Raw genomic sequence first — 19,601 nt, 5'->3', positions numbered from 1 at the left:
TCCATCCCCTGGGCATTCTGACAGCTGGGTCCTGAGCCTCTCCCTTGACTCGACTGTTCAAAATTAGGATCTCACTTGGCCTAGAAAGTTCTCTTCTCGAGGCATGTGCTTGCTCTGAGTAGACCGTGGACAAAACACTGTAGACAGGAGGAGAAACAGCCACCCTGGTTAAACAGGGAGTCTAGCCCAGCTGGGGAGCAGCCTCTCTGGGTTTCTTCTTGTGGCCTGTTGTGCCCAAGAGAGGAGGGGGTGTCTATAGTGAGCCCGCTCCAGGGGGGCCCACTTCTGAGAGAGGCTAGAGATGGCACCATGCTGTGGAGGAGAGAGCCTCGGGCCCCCACTCTGCAGCTGACTTGGCGGCCGGGGATGGTCATACCGGCTGCACTTGCTCCGTGGCCGCCTCCGGAGCAGTAGATCTGTCTTTGCATGTATAACAGTCACCTGGACGCCTTGCAAGCCCACAGGTGGCTGAGTCTCACCTCATTCTGATTCAGCAGGTCTGGGGTGGGGCCGAGAATCTGTATTTCTCCCCAAGTTCCCAGATGGTGTTTGCTGCTTTTGGTCAGGGGACCCACTTTGAGAGCCACTGATCTAGAGCCTAGAAGAGTCAATTCATAACTTCCATGAGAATTTGAAGTTACAGGTCATCTTTGCAGAAAAATATATGCACACAAGAATTTTACAGATGGTTTGCAGAAGGGCTCCCCTGTGGACTGTCCTCAGACCCCAGCCTAAGGCCCTGATTGACAAGAACCACATCTGTAAAAGCCAAGGCCAAATGGAGACACCACTCAGAAGAGATGCAAAGGGCAGAGAGAGGGTGCCTGGTTAGCTGTATTTCTGAAAGAGAGAAGAGACCGCCAAGTGAATGCGATGGAGAAATCACAGCCCAATAGGAGAGCGTGACTCTGGGAGGCAGGAGGCCTGGTTCTAGCTCTGCCTCCATCACCAACAGGGGAGCAGCCTGGCCCTCCTCTTCATTTGTCAGATGAAAGCAAGCAGCTCTCCAGCCTCTAGGTTCCTTCTAGCTCTTACCTCACGAGGTTTTAAGGTGTTGCAAAGTCACAAGACCTTGAGATTTTAAAGACCTCAACTTGTACTCCAACCAGAGCTGTGACACCCTAACCTGGTTGGAAGTTGCTTCTAGAAACTGAATGCAGTAAATCAGCAGGTTTGATGTCCTGCCATATGGGCTGGGATTAGCTTTATTGGTGGGATTAGCGATGTAGATCCTGCTGGGCAGAGACAGACCCTGGAGACTAGGAGGAGACAGAGGCTGCCCTGTGGGAGCAAGGGCTAGCTGGAAAGCCCCCGTGTCCCAGCCTTCCCCCACCTCTGTCCCCACCCCGGGGGCCCAGGCTCAAGATGGCCTGGAGAGGAAAAGTGAGGCTATGATCTGTGGGGTTTCCTGCCCTGGTGGAAGAGTGAGACAGGAATCAGATGGGTTATAAAAAGGAGGGAAGGCTGTTGCCTCTTGTGTCTCAGCGTCACCTCTGCAAAGCTGGAAATCTTTCTGGCCTGTGCCTAGGAACGAATGGTCTGTTTCCAAAATGATACTTGGCACAAAGGGGTTCTCCAGCCCAGGGCTCGGCAGGGACCAGCAGCCACCACTTGCTTTTGTCAGGGGCCTCTGAGCAGGCAGGAAGGATCAAGTCAGGGGAACCATTTGGAGGGACAGCGTCAGACCTATGCTGGTCATTAGATATGAAGGACGGTGGGTGGAATGGCCAGAGTTCTTAAGGTCATGGCCTACACTGGTCAGCCGTGGGGCTCTGTGGTTTTAAAGTTCAGCAGGATGGACTTGTCGATTGAACTCAGTCAGAGGGACTTGAATGGTGCACGCCTGGGCCACACAGTGGTGACATTCTGTGGCTTTCTGGCGAGCCTGGGGGCAGTGTGTTTCTAAGGCTCTAGTGGAGGTCAAGAGCATCCTGGAAGAACAGGGCAGAGAGAGATGGATGATGGTTCAGGGAGTCTGGCTGGTCCCCACATTGGGGACAGTGTTCTTGGAGCAGGCCTTGAAGGGTGTGGGAAAGGGCGTTCTAGACAGAGGGTTCTGCAGTGAGCAAGCGTGCAGCCCAGTTGCTTCGGCTGTGTTTGGAAGCCCCAGTCAGTTTGCAATGGGAAGTACTTGGGAGAAGGGAGTATAGGGGCATGTGTGCTGGGAGACCCCATTGGTCTCCACCATGGGGGCCTTGGATGCCCAACTCGGGAGATCGTATTTTACATCAGATGCAGTCAGAGCTGTGGAAGGTTTCCGGGGATGGGAGAAGTCTGAGCACCTTTGGATTTGGGGAAGAGGATTGATGAACCTGCTGAAGAGAATCGATAGGACCCCTGGAGTCAGAAGGACATGGCTGTGAATGTCAGGCCTAGCCAGTTCCAGCCAGCGACTTTGGATAAACCACTTAGCTGCTCAGAGCCTCAATTTCCCTGGTTGTGAAAGGGGGAGAATAGAATTTCCCTTGCAGCAGGGTTTCCAGCCACAGCGCTGATAACATTTGGACCAAGAGCTTTTGTCCTGGGTGTTGTAGGATGTTAAGCAGCATCCCCTGCTTCCACCCACTAGATGCCAGTAGCACCCCACAAGTTGTGCTAACCAAAATGCCTATAGACATGGCCAGTGCCCCCTGGGGGGCAGAAGTGCCCCCAAACAAAAACTGAGTAAAGCACCTGGTACAGAGCCAGGCGCCAAGGGCACTGAGCTGATGAGCACTGTTGGCATAGAAGAGACCCCTTGCGCGTTTCACTCATAGTCCATGCAAAACCAGTGATGACAGAAAGGTGGGCTGACTGGAGACATGAAGGGGGGCTCCACAGGACTTGCCCACCAGCAGAAGGAGAACAGGAGCCTCCCAAGGTCTCGCACCTGGCTGGCAGGGAGGGCAGAGCTTTGCCCCATGGGATAGGAGCCAGTCTGCAGCCAGAGCTCCGGCTGTCGGTGGTCCTGGAGGATATTGCCCAGAGCAGGGGAGGTGTGTGCCCAGAACTCCAGGGAGGTCACTCTAGGGAAGCTATGCCTGCAAGAGGCTGGGGACCTTTATATCCCCTGTGGCACCTGTGGCACCAGAAGCCCAAAGGCTGAGGCACGCAAGTTTCCATACATGGACTGGAGGAGGAAAGTGGAATTTGGGGCACAAGAGGAAATAAAGGACAAAGAGTGGATCTAGTGACCAGGCATCCCTGGCTTCTGAGAGAGTTGTACAAGGAAATCCACTTGAAGAACCTCATGGGAACTGGAGTGGCAGCAAAGGATGATCCTCCTGGGCTCTTCTGTAGCGTATAGGCCAGTGCCCTACCATCCTCAGGCTGTTGGAGCTGAGGGAGAGTCCCCTAGTGCCCAGCGTGTGTGTCGCCCCCTCCCCCGCCCCTGGCCATGATGTGGGGCAGATGATGGTAAGCCTGCAGTTTTCAGTTGGGTCAGCTGGCCCCACCCCACGGGCCGCAGAGTGGGGCACGTGTGCGTTTTCAGGGGACACAAGGGAGAAGGGAGGGGGCAAGCTGGTACATCTTTCCTGCCTTTAGAGGTCTTCAGGAGCATGAAAGTTCTAAGTGCAGCTGCTCTGTGGTTAGGTGGCACGTTTTGGTACCTAAAACACATTCCCTAAGAAATAACAAACAACCCGTCGGACACCCCCCTTCCTCCTCCCACAACTTCAAAAGATCACAAAAAAAAAAAAAAAAAAAAGAGAGAGAAACACCCGAGAGACCAAATCGAGGCCTCCCACCCTCACCCACCCCGTGTCCTGGAGGAGAGGACCCTGTCCTGCACCTTCCGCCGGGAGTGCCGGCTCTCAGGAGCGAGCTGGCGTGGCCGCGCAGGGGAGCGTGTGTCTGTGTGTGATGTGCCTTCATGCGTCACTCTATTTATGTTGTTCGCAGCCCAACGGTAGCGGCCAGGGCAAAGTCCCGGGGTCATTTTTGCTACCGCCGCCGCCTCCAGTGGCCAGACCTGTGCCCCTTCCTATGCCTGATTCCAAATCCACCAGCACTGCCCCAGACGGCGCCGCCTTGACTCCTCCATCACCTTGTAAGTGGACGATGAAACCGAAACCACAACGCCCAGCGTCCCCGGCCCATCCAAACAGTCTCTACTGCAAAAAGAAAAGTCCCCCTACCCCCGCCCACCACCACCAAATCCCTCCCAACCCAGAGCGCCTCGGAGCCTCCCACCCGGACGAGAGCAGAGCTGAACCCCCCTACCACAGCCACCCAGGCCTCAGTCGCACCAGCCAGCACCTCACGAGCCCCCCTGCCCGCCCGCTGCTCCCAGCCTGGGCCCCTGGCCCGGTCCCTGGGGGGGCGGGAGGGGGAGCACAGTGGGGCACAGGCCAGGTGCTGGCTGGGATGGGAGGGGACAGGGAGGCGCAGCCATGCCATCTTCATGCCTGATTGCTGTTTTTTTCGTTTTTCGTTTTTTTGTTTTTTGATTTTTTTTTTTGTTTTGTTGTGCCCCCACACCAAGAAAATTAAATGTGACCACAAGGCGACGCCACCACCATCCCCTTTTTGCCGTGCCCCCCACCCCTCCATTCAGGGCCCTCAGGCCTCTAAAGGTACAGCAGGCCAGCCCCCGACCCCACCCCTTCAGTCTCACATTTGGTTTCTCGTTGTTCCTCTTTTTTTTTTTTTTTTTTCCCTTCCCATCCCTCTCCCCTCCCTCAATTCCTTCCCCAGGTTGGATGTTCCAAGGACAAGGGAGGGCTCTGGGCCTTGGCTTACTTCATCTCTTTCTCTCTCTTTCTTTGCTTTTCTTTTATTTTTTTAAACCAATGACAACTTTTGTCCAAGGGAAGAGAAAAATCTGATTTGGGAGGCCCAAGGTAGACCCGACGATGTGAGGGACAGGAAAGGTGGAGGGTGGGCGGCGTGCCGTCTGCGGGCAGGGTGTGGGCAGCGCTTCGGGCACTCTGGGGGCTGGCAGGCCGCAGGCCAGGACTTCCGGGGCAGTGGTGGGAGGGGTGGCCCATCTCACCACTTTTCTCCGTCTTGCGCTCTCTGTCTCGCCTTCTCTCTCATGGTTTGAGTTCTTTCCCCCTCTCCATCCTCTTCATGCCATCTTCCCATCTGCATCTGCCATAAGACATCCAGTCATGGTCATGGTCATTGGAGGTGGGCAGGGTGGGAGAGGGAGACCAGGCTACAGGGTGGCTGGGAGGCACTTTTGGACACAATCTGATGAGCATGGGGTCCCTGGGGTATATCTGGTTCAGGATGGGACATGGGGGGGGCTCCCAGGCAGCCTTTGGCCCTCCTTGTCCTCTCTGGGGGTGTCCTCCCTACTCGGGGTGCAGGGCCCATTCTCTCTCCTAAGAGCTTCCCAAGCTCTCCCCGAGAAGAGCTCAGGGGTCTTTGGCCCATTTGCTCCCTCAGGCCCCAGAACAGCTGCCCCTGGGCGCCCAAGCCCGGGGATTCTGCCAGGCCCTCCAGCCTCCTCCCCCTCTTGTGCCTTGGCCCATCTTGGGCTCTCGAGACCACAGGACCAAAGGAACTGACTCATCCATCAGAGGAGGAGAATGCCTGCCAGGCCTGAGCTTTGCCACTCCTGGGCCTGAGCTGGCAGCCAGCTCCTAGGCCCCTTTCTGACCCCATCCCACCCAGGCTAGACCTCCCTTGGGCCCCTTCAAGTTCCCTGAGCCACCAGTCCAGTCCTTGGTACTGCCCAGGATGGTAAGTGGTACAGCACCCAACTAACTGCCCCTGTTGGAGAGCTGGCCTGGCTGAGATGGCCTTCCCCAAGCAGGGTGGGGCCAGTCCTCCAGAGCTCCCAGTCCCCCAAGCTCCCTCCTCTCCAGACCTGAGAGAGCCAGTGGGAAAGCAAGGGCACCCCTTTGGGGTGGGTTAACCCTCCTCCTTCAGGAGGAGGGTTATCTCTGGCCCTGCCCAGTGCCTCGTTAGGGGACAGCACTGGGTCTATGGGACCTCAGCTGAAGCCGTCAGGGCCCCTCCCTCATCCCTGGGCAGGAAAGAAGACCCCTGGCTGAGGCGGAGTGCCAGGGTTGGGGGACACTGTGCTCCAGGTCAGTGAGAGGATGAGGGGGCCCCTCTGGCCTGTCCTTTCCGCTGCCAGCCTAAGGCTAGGCAGCATGGTCTAACCCAGTCTCTCCCTCTCTCAGCAGCCCCAAAGGGCAGTGCCCAGGTGGGCCCCAAGGCCTCACAGGGTCTCTTCCTCTCTCCCCTGCTCCCTACAGCATTCGCAACGACAGGCGCCTCCTCTGCCAACCGGTTTGTCAGCATCGGACCCCGGGACGGCAACTTTCTGAACATCCCACAGCAGTCTCAGGTAGGAGTGTGGAGGCGGGCACAGGGGGAGCAGGCCAGGGTGGGGGCATCTTGGTATCAGGGAAGAGGCCAGGGTCTTTAGGGCCAGTCCCGGAGAAGGGGCTGGGGCAGGGCTAGAGGACCCAGGCTTTTGCAAGGCCAGCTGAGCCTGCCTCCTCAGGCAGTCCCCAGGACCCCCGGCTAATCAGCTAATTGGATAATTAGCTCCGACAACCCCTGACTTGGAGAAAGCAACCAAGGACCCAAGGCTAGAGGGCTAGGCCTAGTGAAAGCAAAGATGGAAGCCAGAGTCCTCACCAGGAGGAGGATAGCATCTGCCCCGTTGCTCTCCTCCACTGGAAGCCCTGGCCCCAGTCCTCCCCTTTTTCCTGGCTTTGGGTGGGCTGGGCGAGGGGTGGAGGAGGGACAAAGCCACTCTGGTGGGCCACGTGCCTGGAGATTCTGGCACCAAGGGCAGGGCAAGGCCCATTGCTGCCCTGGAGGCCCCGCCTCCAAGTCCCTGTGAATCCTGTTAGAAGGGCAGCCAGACTGCTGGAGTCTGCAGTCCTGCTCCCATCTGTCCCACAGTTCTCACAATGAAATACCCAACCACCCCCCAGCTCTCCTGCTGGATGCCCCTGGACCCTACATTGCACAGGTATCTGCACACGCACACATGTTCCCCCCTTTCCCATGCCTGTCCCCAAGAGGCTGGGAATAGCCTACAGAGCCCAGGACCCTTAGGGCACAGGGAGGACTCTCCTCAGGAACAGTGTAGAGGCAGCTTTTATAGTGTGGGGCTTCTTTTTGCACATTTTACAAAAACACCGTCCTGTGAGCCGAGGGCCTTGGAGGCTTCCTCAGTCCCAGGAAATCCGCCTGGGCCCAGAGCCCTGGGCCACCTCTTTCAGCTCCTGCTTCTTCTCTGCTCTGAGGCCTGAGTCCAGAGAAAGTTGGTGGATAGAAGTTTTGTATGTGTGGTTTGAGGTTTTTTTTCCTCCCTTTTCCTTTCCCTCCCTTAAAAAAAAAAAAAAAAAGCAAAAACTTTGTCAAACTTCAAACTTCAGAGCTCCCAAGTGGCAAGGAGGGGAGGGGAGGAGAACTTCAGCCCCCTCCAGCTTCCCACCCCCTTTCCCCAGAGTCACGTCTGACCCGTCTGGTTTCCAGGAGCAACCAGACATGATGTAACACCCAGATGAACTTGAACTTGGGGGTGTTGAGAAGAAAAACAATGGCTCCGAGCAGGGGCTGGAGCCAGCCCCCTCCGTTCTGTGCCAGGGAGCCCGAGAGAGCCCTGCTGGCAGAGAGCAGGAGGGGGTGCCAGAGGAAGGGACCTCGGGCAGGCCTCCCCTCCCAGCTCTGGGCTGGCACCAGGCGGCAGGACTCCATCGCTCCTACCCTCCCTCCCTCCTGCTGCCGGCTTGCTGCCTGCAGTTCTGTGTTCCCCTGCTTGCTTTCGTCTTGCTCTTAGGGACCAGGGCCACTAGCGCTCCCTGCTCACCCCGTTTCTGCCTCCATATGTTCGCCCTTCTGCACTTTCTCTGCTCACTTTGCTTGGACGTTGGGGCCAAGTCAGAGTTTGAAGCAAGTTTGGGAAACACTTTTTCTCCCTGTTGTTCCCACAAGGGGCCTGGGCCCCGAGCCCGAAGCAGGCAGGTGTGTCCAGGGGTGGTGGGGGGACCAGAGCTGGACAATCCTAGCCAGGAGCCCTTGGGCCTGGGGGCAGGCAAGCGGCTGCAGCGGGCAGGGCGGGCGCCAGGGGTACAGTGGGGGGTGGTTTCCACAGTAACCAGTGACTTTAGCTGATCTCTGGAGCACCAGATGGAGAGAGAACAATAGAATGAGGGAAGAAAAGAAAATTTTAGCAATTTTGTCATTCCCTGGGCAGCGCTTTTTACTTAGTTTTAATCAATTTTGGACCTGGCTCAGGAAGCAGGGAGGGGTGAGCAGAAAAGCCACCCCGAACTTGGCAGCAGATCCCCATTCCTGGGACTCATGGGGAGGTGCTGGGGACCCCGTTGGAGCCGCCTTTGTCCCTAATTCCAGGCCTGTAACTGAAGTCTTCCTCCTCTGATGGAGCACTGGTGGTTGTCCCCCTGCCATACAGCTCCGGAGACCCCAAAGGGGCCAGTGTAGGGCGTTGGCTTGGTCAGCCAAGGGCAGAGGGGCCAAGCAGGTCCTCGCTGTTCTGGGTGTCCCCAAGCCGTCTTTCCCCTCACAGGGAGAGGTAGGGGTAGGCTCCCAGCCAGGGCACTAGTATAAGGTTCCAGTGTAGCCTCCCCTTGGGAATGGGGTCCCAGAGAGCACCAAGGCTGGGTAGGGGGCTCATCCAAGCAGCTCCCCACTTCTGCTGTCCAGGACCGGAAGCCCAAGAGCTGGCTGTGGACCCTCCCCTTCCACACTGGGGATGCCCAGGCCCGGGTTTCTCCCACGCCTTGCCAGGCCCCCGTGAGCCTCCCTTTGGCCTTTAGTCCGTTGATGGGGTTGGATTCTGGGCAGGTCTCTGTGCGTGTCGTCCAGCACGTGGCAGGAAATTTAGCATCTCTGCCCACTCAGTAAGCACCAACAGCACCCCGATCACTGTGATGACCCCAAATTCCCATGTTTCCAAATGCCCTCCATCTACACCATCCAGTGGGGTAGCCACTGGCCACATGTGGCTGTTTAAATTTAAATAAAATAATGAGAAAAATTTAGTCCCTCGGTCACACTAGCCACATTTCAAGTGCTTAGAAGCCACACGTGGCTAGCGGCTACTACACTTGACAGCACAAATAGAGAACATTTCCATTGTTGCAGAAAGTTCTAGATGATTTCTGAGGCCTTTTCTAACTGTAAAACTCGGTGTCTCGATCTCACCGTGGACAACAGCCTGCGGTCCCAAACCAGAGCCTGAGGGACAGGTCCGGCCTGCAGGCATCATCTGTGTGACCCAAACAAATGTTTTAAATATCAGAAATTTTCACGTGAAATTCTATCTGGACTTTTAGTTTCTTTTGAAAAGGTGACTGATGTAGCCACCGCCCCAGGCCCTCACGGTGATGTGGCAGCTTTGGCCCTAGGCAGGGTGCGGGCCTTCTGGCCACCGCAGACCCTGTGAGCACCACATGTAGCAGTTAGGAGCATCTCCTCTGAACTTCCTCCTGCTTTTGCGTCATGGCTTAGCCTGTGCGGCCTCAGGCAGGTCAGCCACCCTCTCTTTACCTGCTTCTGTGCAGCACTGGAGTGAAGGTAGAATGGGTCGGGTCCTGCTGTGTGCTCTGTGGTTAGCGCTGCGTGGCCCCTGCAGATGCTAGTGTGTGACCCAAAGCTTGGGATGCATTTCAGGGATTTTGCCCCAAGGGTACCACCCTGTGTACCTAGGTCAGGCACTGTAGACCATGGAAGAGGACGCCCCCACCCCCACCCCCAGCCCTTTGGCCACGAGGTGGGGCCAGAGCCTTTGGTAAAGGAGATTCCCAGGCATCCCACTGTTGGGGGGGGTGTCCATCCTAGGTATGTTTTGTGCTGAGTGGCCACCAAAGCCTGTTTGTGGGAAGGCGGCGCCCCCTGCTGGCACCCTAAGGGAAGTGACACCTGCCCCAGGAAGCCTCCAGGTCCTTCCCCAGTGCTGTTGCCCTGAGTGAGGGCAGAGGATCAAAGGAGTGGGTGTCTTCAGGCCCCTCCCACAAGCCTAGCACTGCTGGAGACTGAAGCCATGTGGTGTCCCCCTCTCCCCAGCCATTCAGCCTGTGGGACCTTGGCTGGGGTGTACAGATGGGAATTTCTACTTTTAATCCAAAGAGACAGAAAGAAAACTCAGCGAGAAGCTAGGCCACCCCCACCCCACTCCGAAAACACTGCTGGGGACAAAAGCTCCAGCCTGGCATCCACCCCATCTTCCAGGACCCACACAAAAACCTAAACAATTGGAAACATGGCCAGATCGCAGGTCTGTGCCTGTGCCAGCGCCAGCCACAGGGGTCCCACCCGCTGGGCACAGCGCCCAAGGGAAGGCCAGCTGGACTCTAGCACTGGGGGGCATGGTCTTTTGGGGGGGCAGGGTTCCCACAGGAGGGACCAATAGAATGGGGATGTACTTCTGCATGGGATGTTGGTGTACCTGCCTCCACTGGAGCTAAACCTTCCAGGGGCCTTGGGCACCACCTACAGTCACAGGGCCAGGTGGGAGTGAGCAGGGACCTAACCCTGCTGTTCTCAATACTGCCTCTTTTTTGTCCCGCTTCAGTCCTGGTTCCTCTGATAAGATCGACAAAAGAAATGACAAAATGAAAAGAAGAGGTTCCTCAAACGGGGGGAGAAGAAATTTTGAGACGTGGAAAATAATCCCCCAGCCCAGCCCAGTCCCACCGAAAAGCAAAAATTAGACGTCGTCAGCCACTCAGCCCTTCTCTCCTCCAGCCCAGGGACCCCTGCAGGCCCCCCGAAGCAGCCCAGTTCTCAGAGAGCCCTCGGAAGAGGTCTCAGCGGAGCTGTGCACCAGCAGCCACGCAGAAAGAAACATGCAAAACGGACTCTGCCAAGCAGAGGACAGAAAGAAAGAAAGGATGCAGCAGAACTGCCTTCTTCCCCATCCCATCCCGGCCTTCTGGGGAAGGAAGGAAATCCCCAAACAAAGCAACCAGCACCGTTCCGAAGGGGCCTGTACCCCATCCTCGCCCTTCCTGGGGGAATCCCACCCTCGACTGGGGCTGGAGCTTCACTAGGGAGCTCAGAGGACCAGCTTGTAAAGATGAGGGGTGCAGATCCAGAGGGTCCTCCCCTCCAGACCCCGCCCCAGTCCTCCCAGACCACCTTTGCCTCTGGCTTCCTCCCCTAGCTGCTCCGGACTGGGCGTGGCAGGGTGACCTCCGCACTCCCCTGCTCCACCCTTGGGCTAGAAGACCCCTGGGTGGACAGGGGGCGTCCCCTGGAGCTAGTTTCATCCTCCCATAATGGAGGGTGTTCTGCCACCCCACCCGGAGCCACAGGGGTAGTTCCCGGAGCCCCAGACCCCTCTGTACAGTCCATAGAAAAAAGTCAGAATGCTCTCGAAGGTCCTGTCGCAGCCTGGGACAGGCCCCCTCTTCTCTCTCTGCTGGCAGGCTGGGGAGGTCACTCCCGCCGTGGCCCAAGTGAGGGGAGATGAGTCCCAGGTCACCCCCATACCCCAGCCCGCATGCAGGTGCCCTCTCGACACCCCATTGGTCCCTGCCCCTGCCCCTCATGCAGACAGCCCTGCTGTGGCCGGGCCCGGAGAGTGGAGCAGAAAGGGGATCCTGGATCCGAGCGAGAAGATCGGGCAGCCGCCGCTGCCCTCTGCTAAGCCGCCACCTGCGCTAGGTAGGCGTCCTGCTCGCCCACTTTCAGTTCCTTTGGAGGGTGTTGGGTGTCGTCCTTTTTCAAAAGTGTTTTGAAGCTTTCTCTGTCCCCCTCCCCAACTTTTCCCACCATACCGCCCCCATGGCCACTTTTCTCTGGATTTCAGCTGTAATGTCTTTACTCTTTATTTCCGGGTGGGGCATTCATTGTTCGGGTCTTTTGCTGTTGCAATTAAGAACTCCTCCATTTGAGCAACTTGGGAACAATTTGGTAACACACCACAGGAAGTAGCTCCCCCCACTGTAGCCCCCATCTCCCCCAAGGGAAGGTTTGGGGGTCTCTCCAGAGGGTCTTCAGAAGCCCCCCCTGGGAGGGAGGGAGCACGAGCACGCCCAGCCCGGCTCCAGGGTGTGACGTGGCCCCTCTGGCTTGTCTTTCTGTGCCTTACTCCTTCCTCCCTGCATCTCCCCCTCCTCGGCCCCCTTCTAAGTCCTTGTGCCTCTTTCTCTCTCTTTCTTAACCGTATGAAAACACAAAACACAGGTCAGGATCCTCCGAAAGTCAATCAACCCAACATTGCACCGCAGGGGTGGGTTATGGGCTTTATTTATTGTGAATCTAGTGTGTGAGGCTGTGGGCAGAGTAGGCCTGGGGAAGGAAGCCGGGGAGGGATCTGGCTGGGGAGGGGAGGAGGGTCCTCTCCTGGGGCAGAGGGGGCCAGCGGGTGGGGTCTCCTCCCCAGCTGGAAGCCACAAGGTGGCTGGCCCCAAGGGTGGCTTTTGTTGGAAGTTGAGCGAACGCCCTCTCCCCATCCGTGTGCAGCCCTCAGGGAGGCCCGGGACTGAGAAGCGGGGGCTGTGGATCCTGCGGGAGCCTGGAGGGTGTAGGGAGTAGGGTGGGGGGTGGGGGGCCGGGTGGGCCGGGCGTGACGCGCGGTCAAAGTGCAATGATTTTTCAGTTTGGTTGGCTAAACAGGGTCAGAGCTGAGAGGGGAGTGGAAGGGACCCCCCCCCCCGCCCGGCCACATTTGCCCCTTCCCTCGAAGACAATCGGGGCTGCGGGCGTGCGGGCCCGCGGGAGCCGGGGTCTGCGGGGCGCTCGCCCCGGCGAGGTCGGAAGCTGCAGGCCAGCTGGGCCGGGACGGAGCGCGCCGGCGGGGCTGCCCCGGCGGACAGGGGGGTGGGGGCCGCTCCGTTCCCATGAGTCGTTGTGAGGGGCAGGCGAGTGGCGACGAGGGCGACAGGAGATGTGGGGACGTGTTAGAAGAGAAAAAAAAAAAAAACACAAAAATATATATGGGGGAAATGAACTTTTTTTTTCATTGAACCAAGTGCAATGCATCAGAGAGTTTTCCTATCTTTGTATGTTAAGAGATTGTTAAGAAAAAATTCTATTTTTGTTGTAATGTCCTCGCGGCTCTGGGGACGCTAAAAGAACCGGGCCTGCCCCGCCCTTCGCGGGGATAACGAAAGCTGAGTGTTTTTTCCTTTTTTTTTTTTTTGTTCGTTTTCAGTTGTTTTTTTTTTTTTTTAAGTCGTTTTCCTGCGTTGACAAGGATGATCTGGGGTTTTTATTTGTTTCGTCGTTCGTTCTCGGTTTCGGTGGGAGGGCTGAAGGAAACGTTCACATTTTAGAGTTAAAAAAAATAAAAACACCTCGACATTTTTAAAAAAATCAACACAAAATCAAAAAGGAAAAGGACGAGAGAAAATTATTTTTAAGATAATTCAACATAAAAACCCTGGTGCTTCTTACATTATAAAGTACGTTTTAAAAAACCCACAAACTATTATACATAAGTTTATGAATCAATTAAATATCCTGCACTTGTTAGGAACACGCATATCCCTTCTTTGTTGAGTTTAACGGAACGGGACAGCGGCGTGCGCCCGGCGGCGGGGCTGCTCTGGCCGCGGGTCTCCTCGGGCGCCCCATCCCCGGGGCCCGGCGCCCCCTTCTCGCCCCATCCCCTTCCGGGCACGGGGGAGCGGCGGGGGTCCCCAGCCCCTCCCCCGCAGAGGTCAATGCCAACGAACAAATGTCCCCTCCCTCCCCCCCTCCCTCTCCGCTTCGAGCGCCCTTCTTTGAGCCAGACGCCAACTTGACCCACACCAGCATTATCAGGAGCGCGCTCAGCAAGTTGGTAGTTTCCTCCCCCGCCTTCCCCGGCGCCCCCGACTCAACATCACTCCTCCCACCCTATCCCCACCCCCGTTACCCTCCGGGGAGCACGGGAAAGGCTCGAAGCTCCAGGACAGGACCAGCCAAGCTGACAGGTCGATTTCGCCCAGGCCCGCGCCCGCCCGCACGCACGCACACGGCCCGCACACAGCCCACCCCACCCGGAAACCAGCCCTGTCGACTGACTGCCTTATACACCCACCCCCGCGCTGGCCGGCCGACCTAGTGCCTTCTTCTCACCCCCGTGCTGGCGGAGCGGACGCCGCGCTCTGGGTCCCAGAGGGGTCGGGTGGCTCAGACGACCCACCACTTCCCCACCCCGACCGTGCTGAACGGATACACACACACACACACACACACACACACACGAAAGAAAATAAAGGAGCAATAAAGTCACGAGAACTTTCGTCCCCCAATCGAGAGCCCGAGGGGCACCCCAGCCCCACCTCTGCTCCCCCCACCTACCCACCCTCGGGGCGCCCCCCCCCCCGCAAGCCAGCCTGGGCCAGCCCCGTTTCGGCCCCTCCCGGGAGATCCGTGCGCCCGACCAGCACCAGCATCGCGGACCGCAAAGGCCGCCCGTCCCGTCAAACAAGTTTCTTCTTAGGCTAAGAAACGCAGTATATACGAGTATCTCTATATATAGTACTAATGGATTTGGTGTGCTTCCCCTTAGCGCCCCCTGTCCCCCCTTCCTCCTTCAGCCTGGTCTCCCCCTCTCTCTGCCCTCCACCCCCGTCTCTGCACTGAGATACATAAGAAACAAGGGTAGTTTACTGTCTGTTTTGTTTTCTGGGTTTTCAGTGTCCTAGCGGAATGCAAGTAGGCAGCCAGCCCGTCTGTCCCCTCTCCGCCCCGCCCTAACCCCGCCCCCGTCACTGCGCTTCTGTTATACCATCTTTGCCTGACTCTCCGGCTTCTCCATTGAATGGCTAATGTGTATGTGAAATAAAGAAATAAAGAAAAACAAAAGCAAGAACGCCTGAGCCTTCGCTAACGCGGTCGTGCGGGGCCGGGTCGGGCTAGGTGGGATAGGGCCCCACGCGGACTCTGTGCCTCTTTCCACGCGCCAAGAGCGCTGCCGACGCCGTCGAGGCGCGTATATTCCTGAGTCTGCCGGCGAGAAGGGGAAGGCTCCCGGGCCCCTCCCCACCTCTCGGTGACCCCCGCCCCAGCCCGCAAAAAAGAGGCACTACTTGGGTCCGATGACCTCTCTGCCATGTTGGTTCCTGGACCTCGCCTCCGGGAGGGGGACGCGGGCAAGGCCACTTCCAGCGGGCGTTAGGTGACAAAAAGGTCTGCAGGGCCCCAGGGGGCGACAGACCCCTGGCCATTTCCCCTCAAGGGGACGTCTTCACTGGTCCCTCTTCGGGGGACTTCGATCCAGAGCAGACCCAGTGCGTGGTCCGCCCCTTCCTCGACGGCCCTGCGCTGAGTTCCCAGTGCCCCTGGGTTCAGAGGCAACACCTCAGAGGTCACCGCACCTCCGGGCTCAGAGCCGCTTGTTCCGTCTTGATGGGCCGGGCAGCCCCACCGGGGCTGCTATCGGGGCTGGACTGCGGCGCGGGCTGAGGGCGCACCACCACCTCTGCCCGGCGACACGGCCCGCGGCGGGCACCCTCGTCTGGGCCTTGGTGTGCCGGCCGTTTGCGGGGCCCGGGAGGGGTGGGGCCTGCGGCCAGAGCTGCCGCCTGGTCTCGCAGGAGCCGCACCAGGAAGCCGATGTACTTCATGGCGAGGCGGAGCACCTCGTTCTTGCTCAGCTTCCGGTCGGGCGGGTGCGTGGGCAGCAGTTTCCTGAGCTCTGCGAAGGCGCCGTTCACGTTCTGCTGCCGCCAGCGCTCACGGCTGTTGGTGAACACACGCCGGGCCACCTTCTGGGGCTGGTGCCCTGTGGACAGGAGGGACAGGGTTGTCGCCAAGAGGGCTCCCCCTCATGCCCTCGCTTCAGACACCCAGCGCCCTGGTGGGAACTTCACAGAGGCGGTGAGCTGGGGCTTTCACCACCCAAAGGATCCATGTATAGGATCTGTGTGTGGTTCCCCTGCCACTTAGCAGCCCTGGGCCCCTCACCCTGAGCCACCTAGACAAGGACAGGCTCAGACTGCAGACAGCTGGGGCCTCTGTACCTCTGACTGTCTGCATCTTTATGTCACTGGCCGAGGTTCCCCAGGGAAATGTTTCCTTGTGGCTGCCAGTCTAGGAAGCTGTCCCTGTAGTTCTCATTCTGGGTGTGCCCCTGTTTGTGGGCCGGGGGTGGGAGTGGAGTTCATGGGTCTGAGAGATACTCTTATTGTGATTGTGGTCCTGTCCGTGTGGCAGGTGGCTGTGTGACTCATGATCTGTCTAAAAGGCTGTGGTTGTGTGTGATTGTTGCCATGTGGCTGGGTCATGCATGGCTGTGGTTGTGTGGCTGACTCTTGTGTGGCCATGATCCTAAGTGGCTGTGGTTGTGTGGCTGTCTGCTGTGTGGTTGTGGTCCCGTGGGTGTCTCTTGCATAGTGATTGTTGTGTAGCAGCTTCCTGGGTGGCTGTGCATTCGAGTGGAGCTGTCATTTTGTGGCCCCTGTGCCATGCTGTTTGCCAAGACTCTTTATGGCTTGTTGGGTGACTGTGGTTGTGTGGGACTGGCCATGGGACTGTTTTTGTGCATGGGTGTAACATGAGTACTGAGCCCGTGTGGGCTGTCCTCTGTGTGTGTCTGTGTGCACGCGCGTGCGCACCAGCACACCTCTCTTTGTGGAAAGGTGTGGAACAGACATGGGCCCCATGCCGACACAAACCCACACTCACCCTCAGTCAGTTCCAGCTCACAGTGACTTGGTCTCCGCTTCAGCCGGCTGCTAGGGAAGATGCCAAAAGGTCCTGCTGGCCCAATGTAGAAGCTGTAATGGTTCATGGGTCACTAACGCCTTGTGGGCAAGGACCCTGGCCCTGGATTGCCTCCAGGCCCCAGCCCCCCACTGACCTGTTGAGGAAGGGGTGAGGATGGTAATGCAGGGCCAGAGGGGTTGTGGTGCTTCCCAGGGTGGAGAGTTGTAGCAGCGGGGGCCGCAGGGCACTTAGCTCCGTGGTGGCCATGGCTGTCCCCGGGGGCCTGGTGTGGCCCAAACTGATCACCGGGACGCCAGGGGGCAGCCTGGGGGAGGAGGCACCTCCATGGCCCAAGTCCTCCACCTTCAGGGGCCCAGGGGAGGCAGGCTTGGGGGGAGAAGCAGGCGCTGGGCTGGGGGCACACACCATCTCAGCCTTCTCAGTCATGGTGGGGCCCACCTCTGCCTGGGCCTGGGGCGGGCACATGGACCCCAAGGGGGTGCTCACCTGTGGAAGGGAAGGAAGCCAGTGGGGAGGAGGATCAGATGCCACACACTCCCTTAGTCCAACAGAGCCCTCCAATGGAAGGGATAGTGGTGAGATGACAGTTCAGTGGGCAAAGGCAGGTAGAGGCGTAGGCCCAGAAACTGCCACAATATGGGAGGAGGGTCTGATACAAGGACAGGAGGTGCCCAATGAGATTCTGTGCAGCAATGAGCCCAGCAGTGCCGTCTCGGAGCTCTTTGTGACCCGTGAAGAACTCAGCTGCCCAGCCCCTGAGCAAATTCTCTTCCAGAATCCCCTCACCTGGAGCCTGTAGGGAGGGGCAAGGCAGGGAACCCATGCCAGATCCTGAGGCTCCCAGGGTGACCTTGTAACCCTAAGATCTGATCCTGACAACCTTCATTGACACTGTGTGACCTTGGGATCCCTCTATAATTGACTCTGGCCTTCACAGACCACTCCCTTCTCTCCCAGGTGGACCATGTGGCCCTCAGCTAGGACCCTAAGGCTTCTCCCATCGCCTCCCTGTCAGACCCGGAACAATCTCCATACTCACTCCAATGATCACCACTCCCACTAAAAGTGTCCACCTCACTAACCCTGTGACCCCATTGCCCAGTACATAATAGTCATGCCCCAATTCTCCTGGCCCTGGTGACCCCCTCCAACCCACGCCCCATCAGCATCCACCCCTTTGCACCCTGCTTAGATGTCCCTGTTCACTCTTGGCCCCATGGCCTAGAGTGTCCCAGCAATATCGGGACACCTAGTCCCTCTGCCCTGTCTTCCCTAGCAGGTCTCTGGGGAAACTGACCTGGCCCCTCACTTAGTGAATTCTTATGGATGAATGAATGAAGGCAGGAATGAATGAATGAATGCAGGCGAATTGGGTATCCTCCACCTTCATGCCGCTCCCCTCTTACCCCTGTGCTGGTCCTGCTGCCTGCTGAGTGCCCTGGCTCTGTCGGTCAGAGCCAAGATGTGGTTCCGGCTCCAGGCCAGGCTCCGTGGCTCTGCTCCGTCCAGTCTCTTCACTCTGTGCCCCTGGCAGCGGCCTCCCCGTCTGGGCTTCACCTCTTCCTAGGCTCCCAAGGGCTTCAGGGCAGGGGCCTGGGTCCCTCGAGAGAAAGTGAGCGGCTCCGGGCTGGCCTGCCCTCTCCCCGCCCCCAGCAGCCCGGTTTCCTCCCTCTCACCCCTGGTGCAGTGGCTGGAGGATGCTGGGCCAGTGCAGATAAGGGCCTGGCTGCCTGGCTGAGACTGATAAGGAGCCGGACTGACCCCGGAGGAAACCGGAGGGCGGGGATCTCCGAGAGCAACCTCATGCCCCGCCCCCGGCAGTCAGGAGTGGCCCTCACCCCTCAGGGCCTTCCCTTCCCTTCCCCCATCACTGGAGGGACCCTGGCCCTCCAAGGACCCAGCCCCAGTGCACAGCTAGAGTGAGGTGCATGCAGAGGGAAAACTGTGGCAGGGAAGCAGTAGCCTCCTGTGTGGCTTGGGTCTGGCCTACAGCTTTGAATACCCCCAGCTATGTCCATGTTGATGGGGGTGGAGAGCCCTTTCCGGCCCTGCTGGGGCCTCGTGACCGACACAGGGCTCCCTCCTTCTCCTTCTCTCCTCCCCCAGCCTGGTTCCTCTTTTTACAGAGCCCCTCCCAGCCTTTCTGCCACCCTCACCCTGGAGTGGGGCACTGGTGGGAGGGCAGTTCTAACAGTCTGATCTTGGGTGTCCAGCGTGGCAGGTGTCCTGCGTCCCCAGTGTACTATCCACACCACCTTTCCAGCCCAGGAGGGTGACAGGAAGGGCCACAGCTGCGGGAGATGTCCTAGGGTGACAGTGCTGCCAGAATCTTCTAGGGGCTGGGTGCCCCTAGCATATCCGCACAATCCGGGTCTTCCAGGACACAGGATCACATAGCTCCAACTTGGTGGTCCCTGGCCCTTATCCCACAGCCAGGCTACTTCAGGGTGGATGGTGATAAAAGAGGTGTGGGTGAATGTCCTGGGTGGCGGTGAAACTCAAGACTCAGATGGAGCCTCACAAAGGGAGGGGTCCTGGGTACAGGCAGGTAGCAGTGACAAGACTTCCTAATCCCCAGCATCCTCTCACCTGGGCTCCCGTACTTTGCCCTGTGTCTGAGTGACTGGAGGAGCTAGCTGCCAGGTAGGCCCTCAGCTGCCACCCAGTGCCGCCAACACTGCCACTACCCTTCCAGAAACCAGGTGATACCACGTCCCCACCACCAACCATCCCACTGCCTCAGAGAAGTGAAGGTCCAGTTCTAAGCACTAAGTGAACTCCTGTTCCTATAAAGCAGGTTCCGGGATCAGGTTCGTTTTACTCTTGTGGATGGAGCAAGGTAAAGGGTACCTTTGGGGTCCCACAGTTACCAAGTGGCAGGGTGGGAATTCTGCCCCAGGCCTCTCTGTTAACGTTTCTAAGGCCTGCCCTTGGGGGTAGGATGCAGCAGCCTGCCCGGTGCCTCCATGTGCACCCCGCCCAAGGGGCCACAGGGCAGGAAGCACCTGGTCTGGAGCGGATGC

General features: G+C 58.2%; 2 protein-coding genes across 10 annotated transcripts in view; one reads left to right on the top strand and one right to left on the bottom strand.

Annotated features, from left to right (window-relative positions):
• The window catches only part of NFIX (nuclear factor I X), a 94,451-nt gene extending 80,340 nt beyond the window's left edge, over positions 1-14,111 (top strand). For 3 of the 9 annotated variants that reach the window (XM_033133740.1, XM_033133741.1, XM_033133739.1), the window contains exons 9-11: positions 3,883-4,030; positions 6,192-6,283; positions 10,490-14,111. In XM_033133740.1, coding sequence (XP_032989631.1) covers positions 3,883-4,030; positions 6,192-6,283; positions 10,490-10,504 — 255 coding nt within the window. In that variant the 3' untranslated portion in view covers positions 10,505-14,111. The remainder of the gene's footprint in view (positions 1-3,882; positions 4,031-6,191; positions 6,284-10,489) is intronic. The other 6 variants (XM_033133748.1, XM_033133745.1, XM_033133746.1 and 3 more) reach the window with 3 other exon arrangements.
• Positions 13,079-19,316, bottom strand: LYL1 (LYL1 basic helix-loop-helix family member). The gene is made up of 4 exons (XM_033133752.1): positions 17,985-19,316; positions 16,712-17,064; positions 16,537-16,628; positions 13,079-15,634 (listed from the first exon to the last, which is right to left on the bottom strand). The coding sequence occupies exons 2-4, from the start codon at positions 17,041-17,043 to the stop codon at positions 15,219-15,221; spliced, it is 840 nt and encodes a 279-aa protein (XP_032989643.1). The 5' UTR covers positions 17,044-17,064; positions 17,985-19,316; the 3' UTR covers positions 13,079-15,218.
• Between the last annotated feature and the right edge of the window lie 285 nt (positions 19,317-19,601).

This window comes from Rhinolophus ferrumequinum, chromosome 18, assembly GCF_004115265.2.
Source record: "Rhinolophus ferrumequinum isolate MPI-CBG mRhiFer1 chromosome 18, mRhiFer1_v1.p, whole genome shotgun sequence".
In the NCBI taxonomy this organism is placed as follows: domain Eukaryota; kingdom Metazoa; phylum Chordata; class Mammalia; order Chiroptera; family Rhinolophidae; genus Rhinolophus; species Rhinolophus ferrumequinum.
This window is presented reverse-complemented; position numbering and strand designations above follow the sequence as displayed.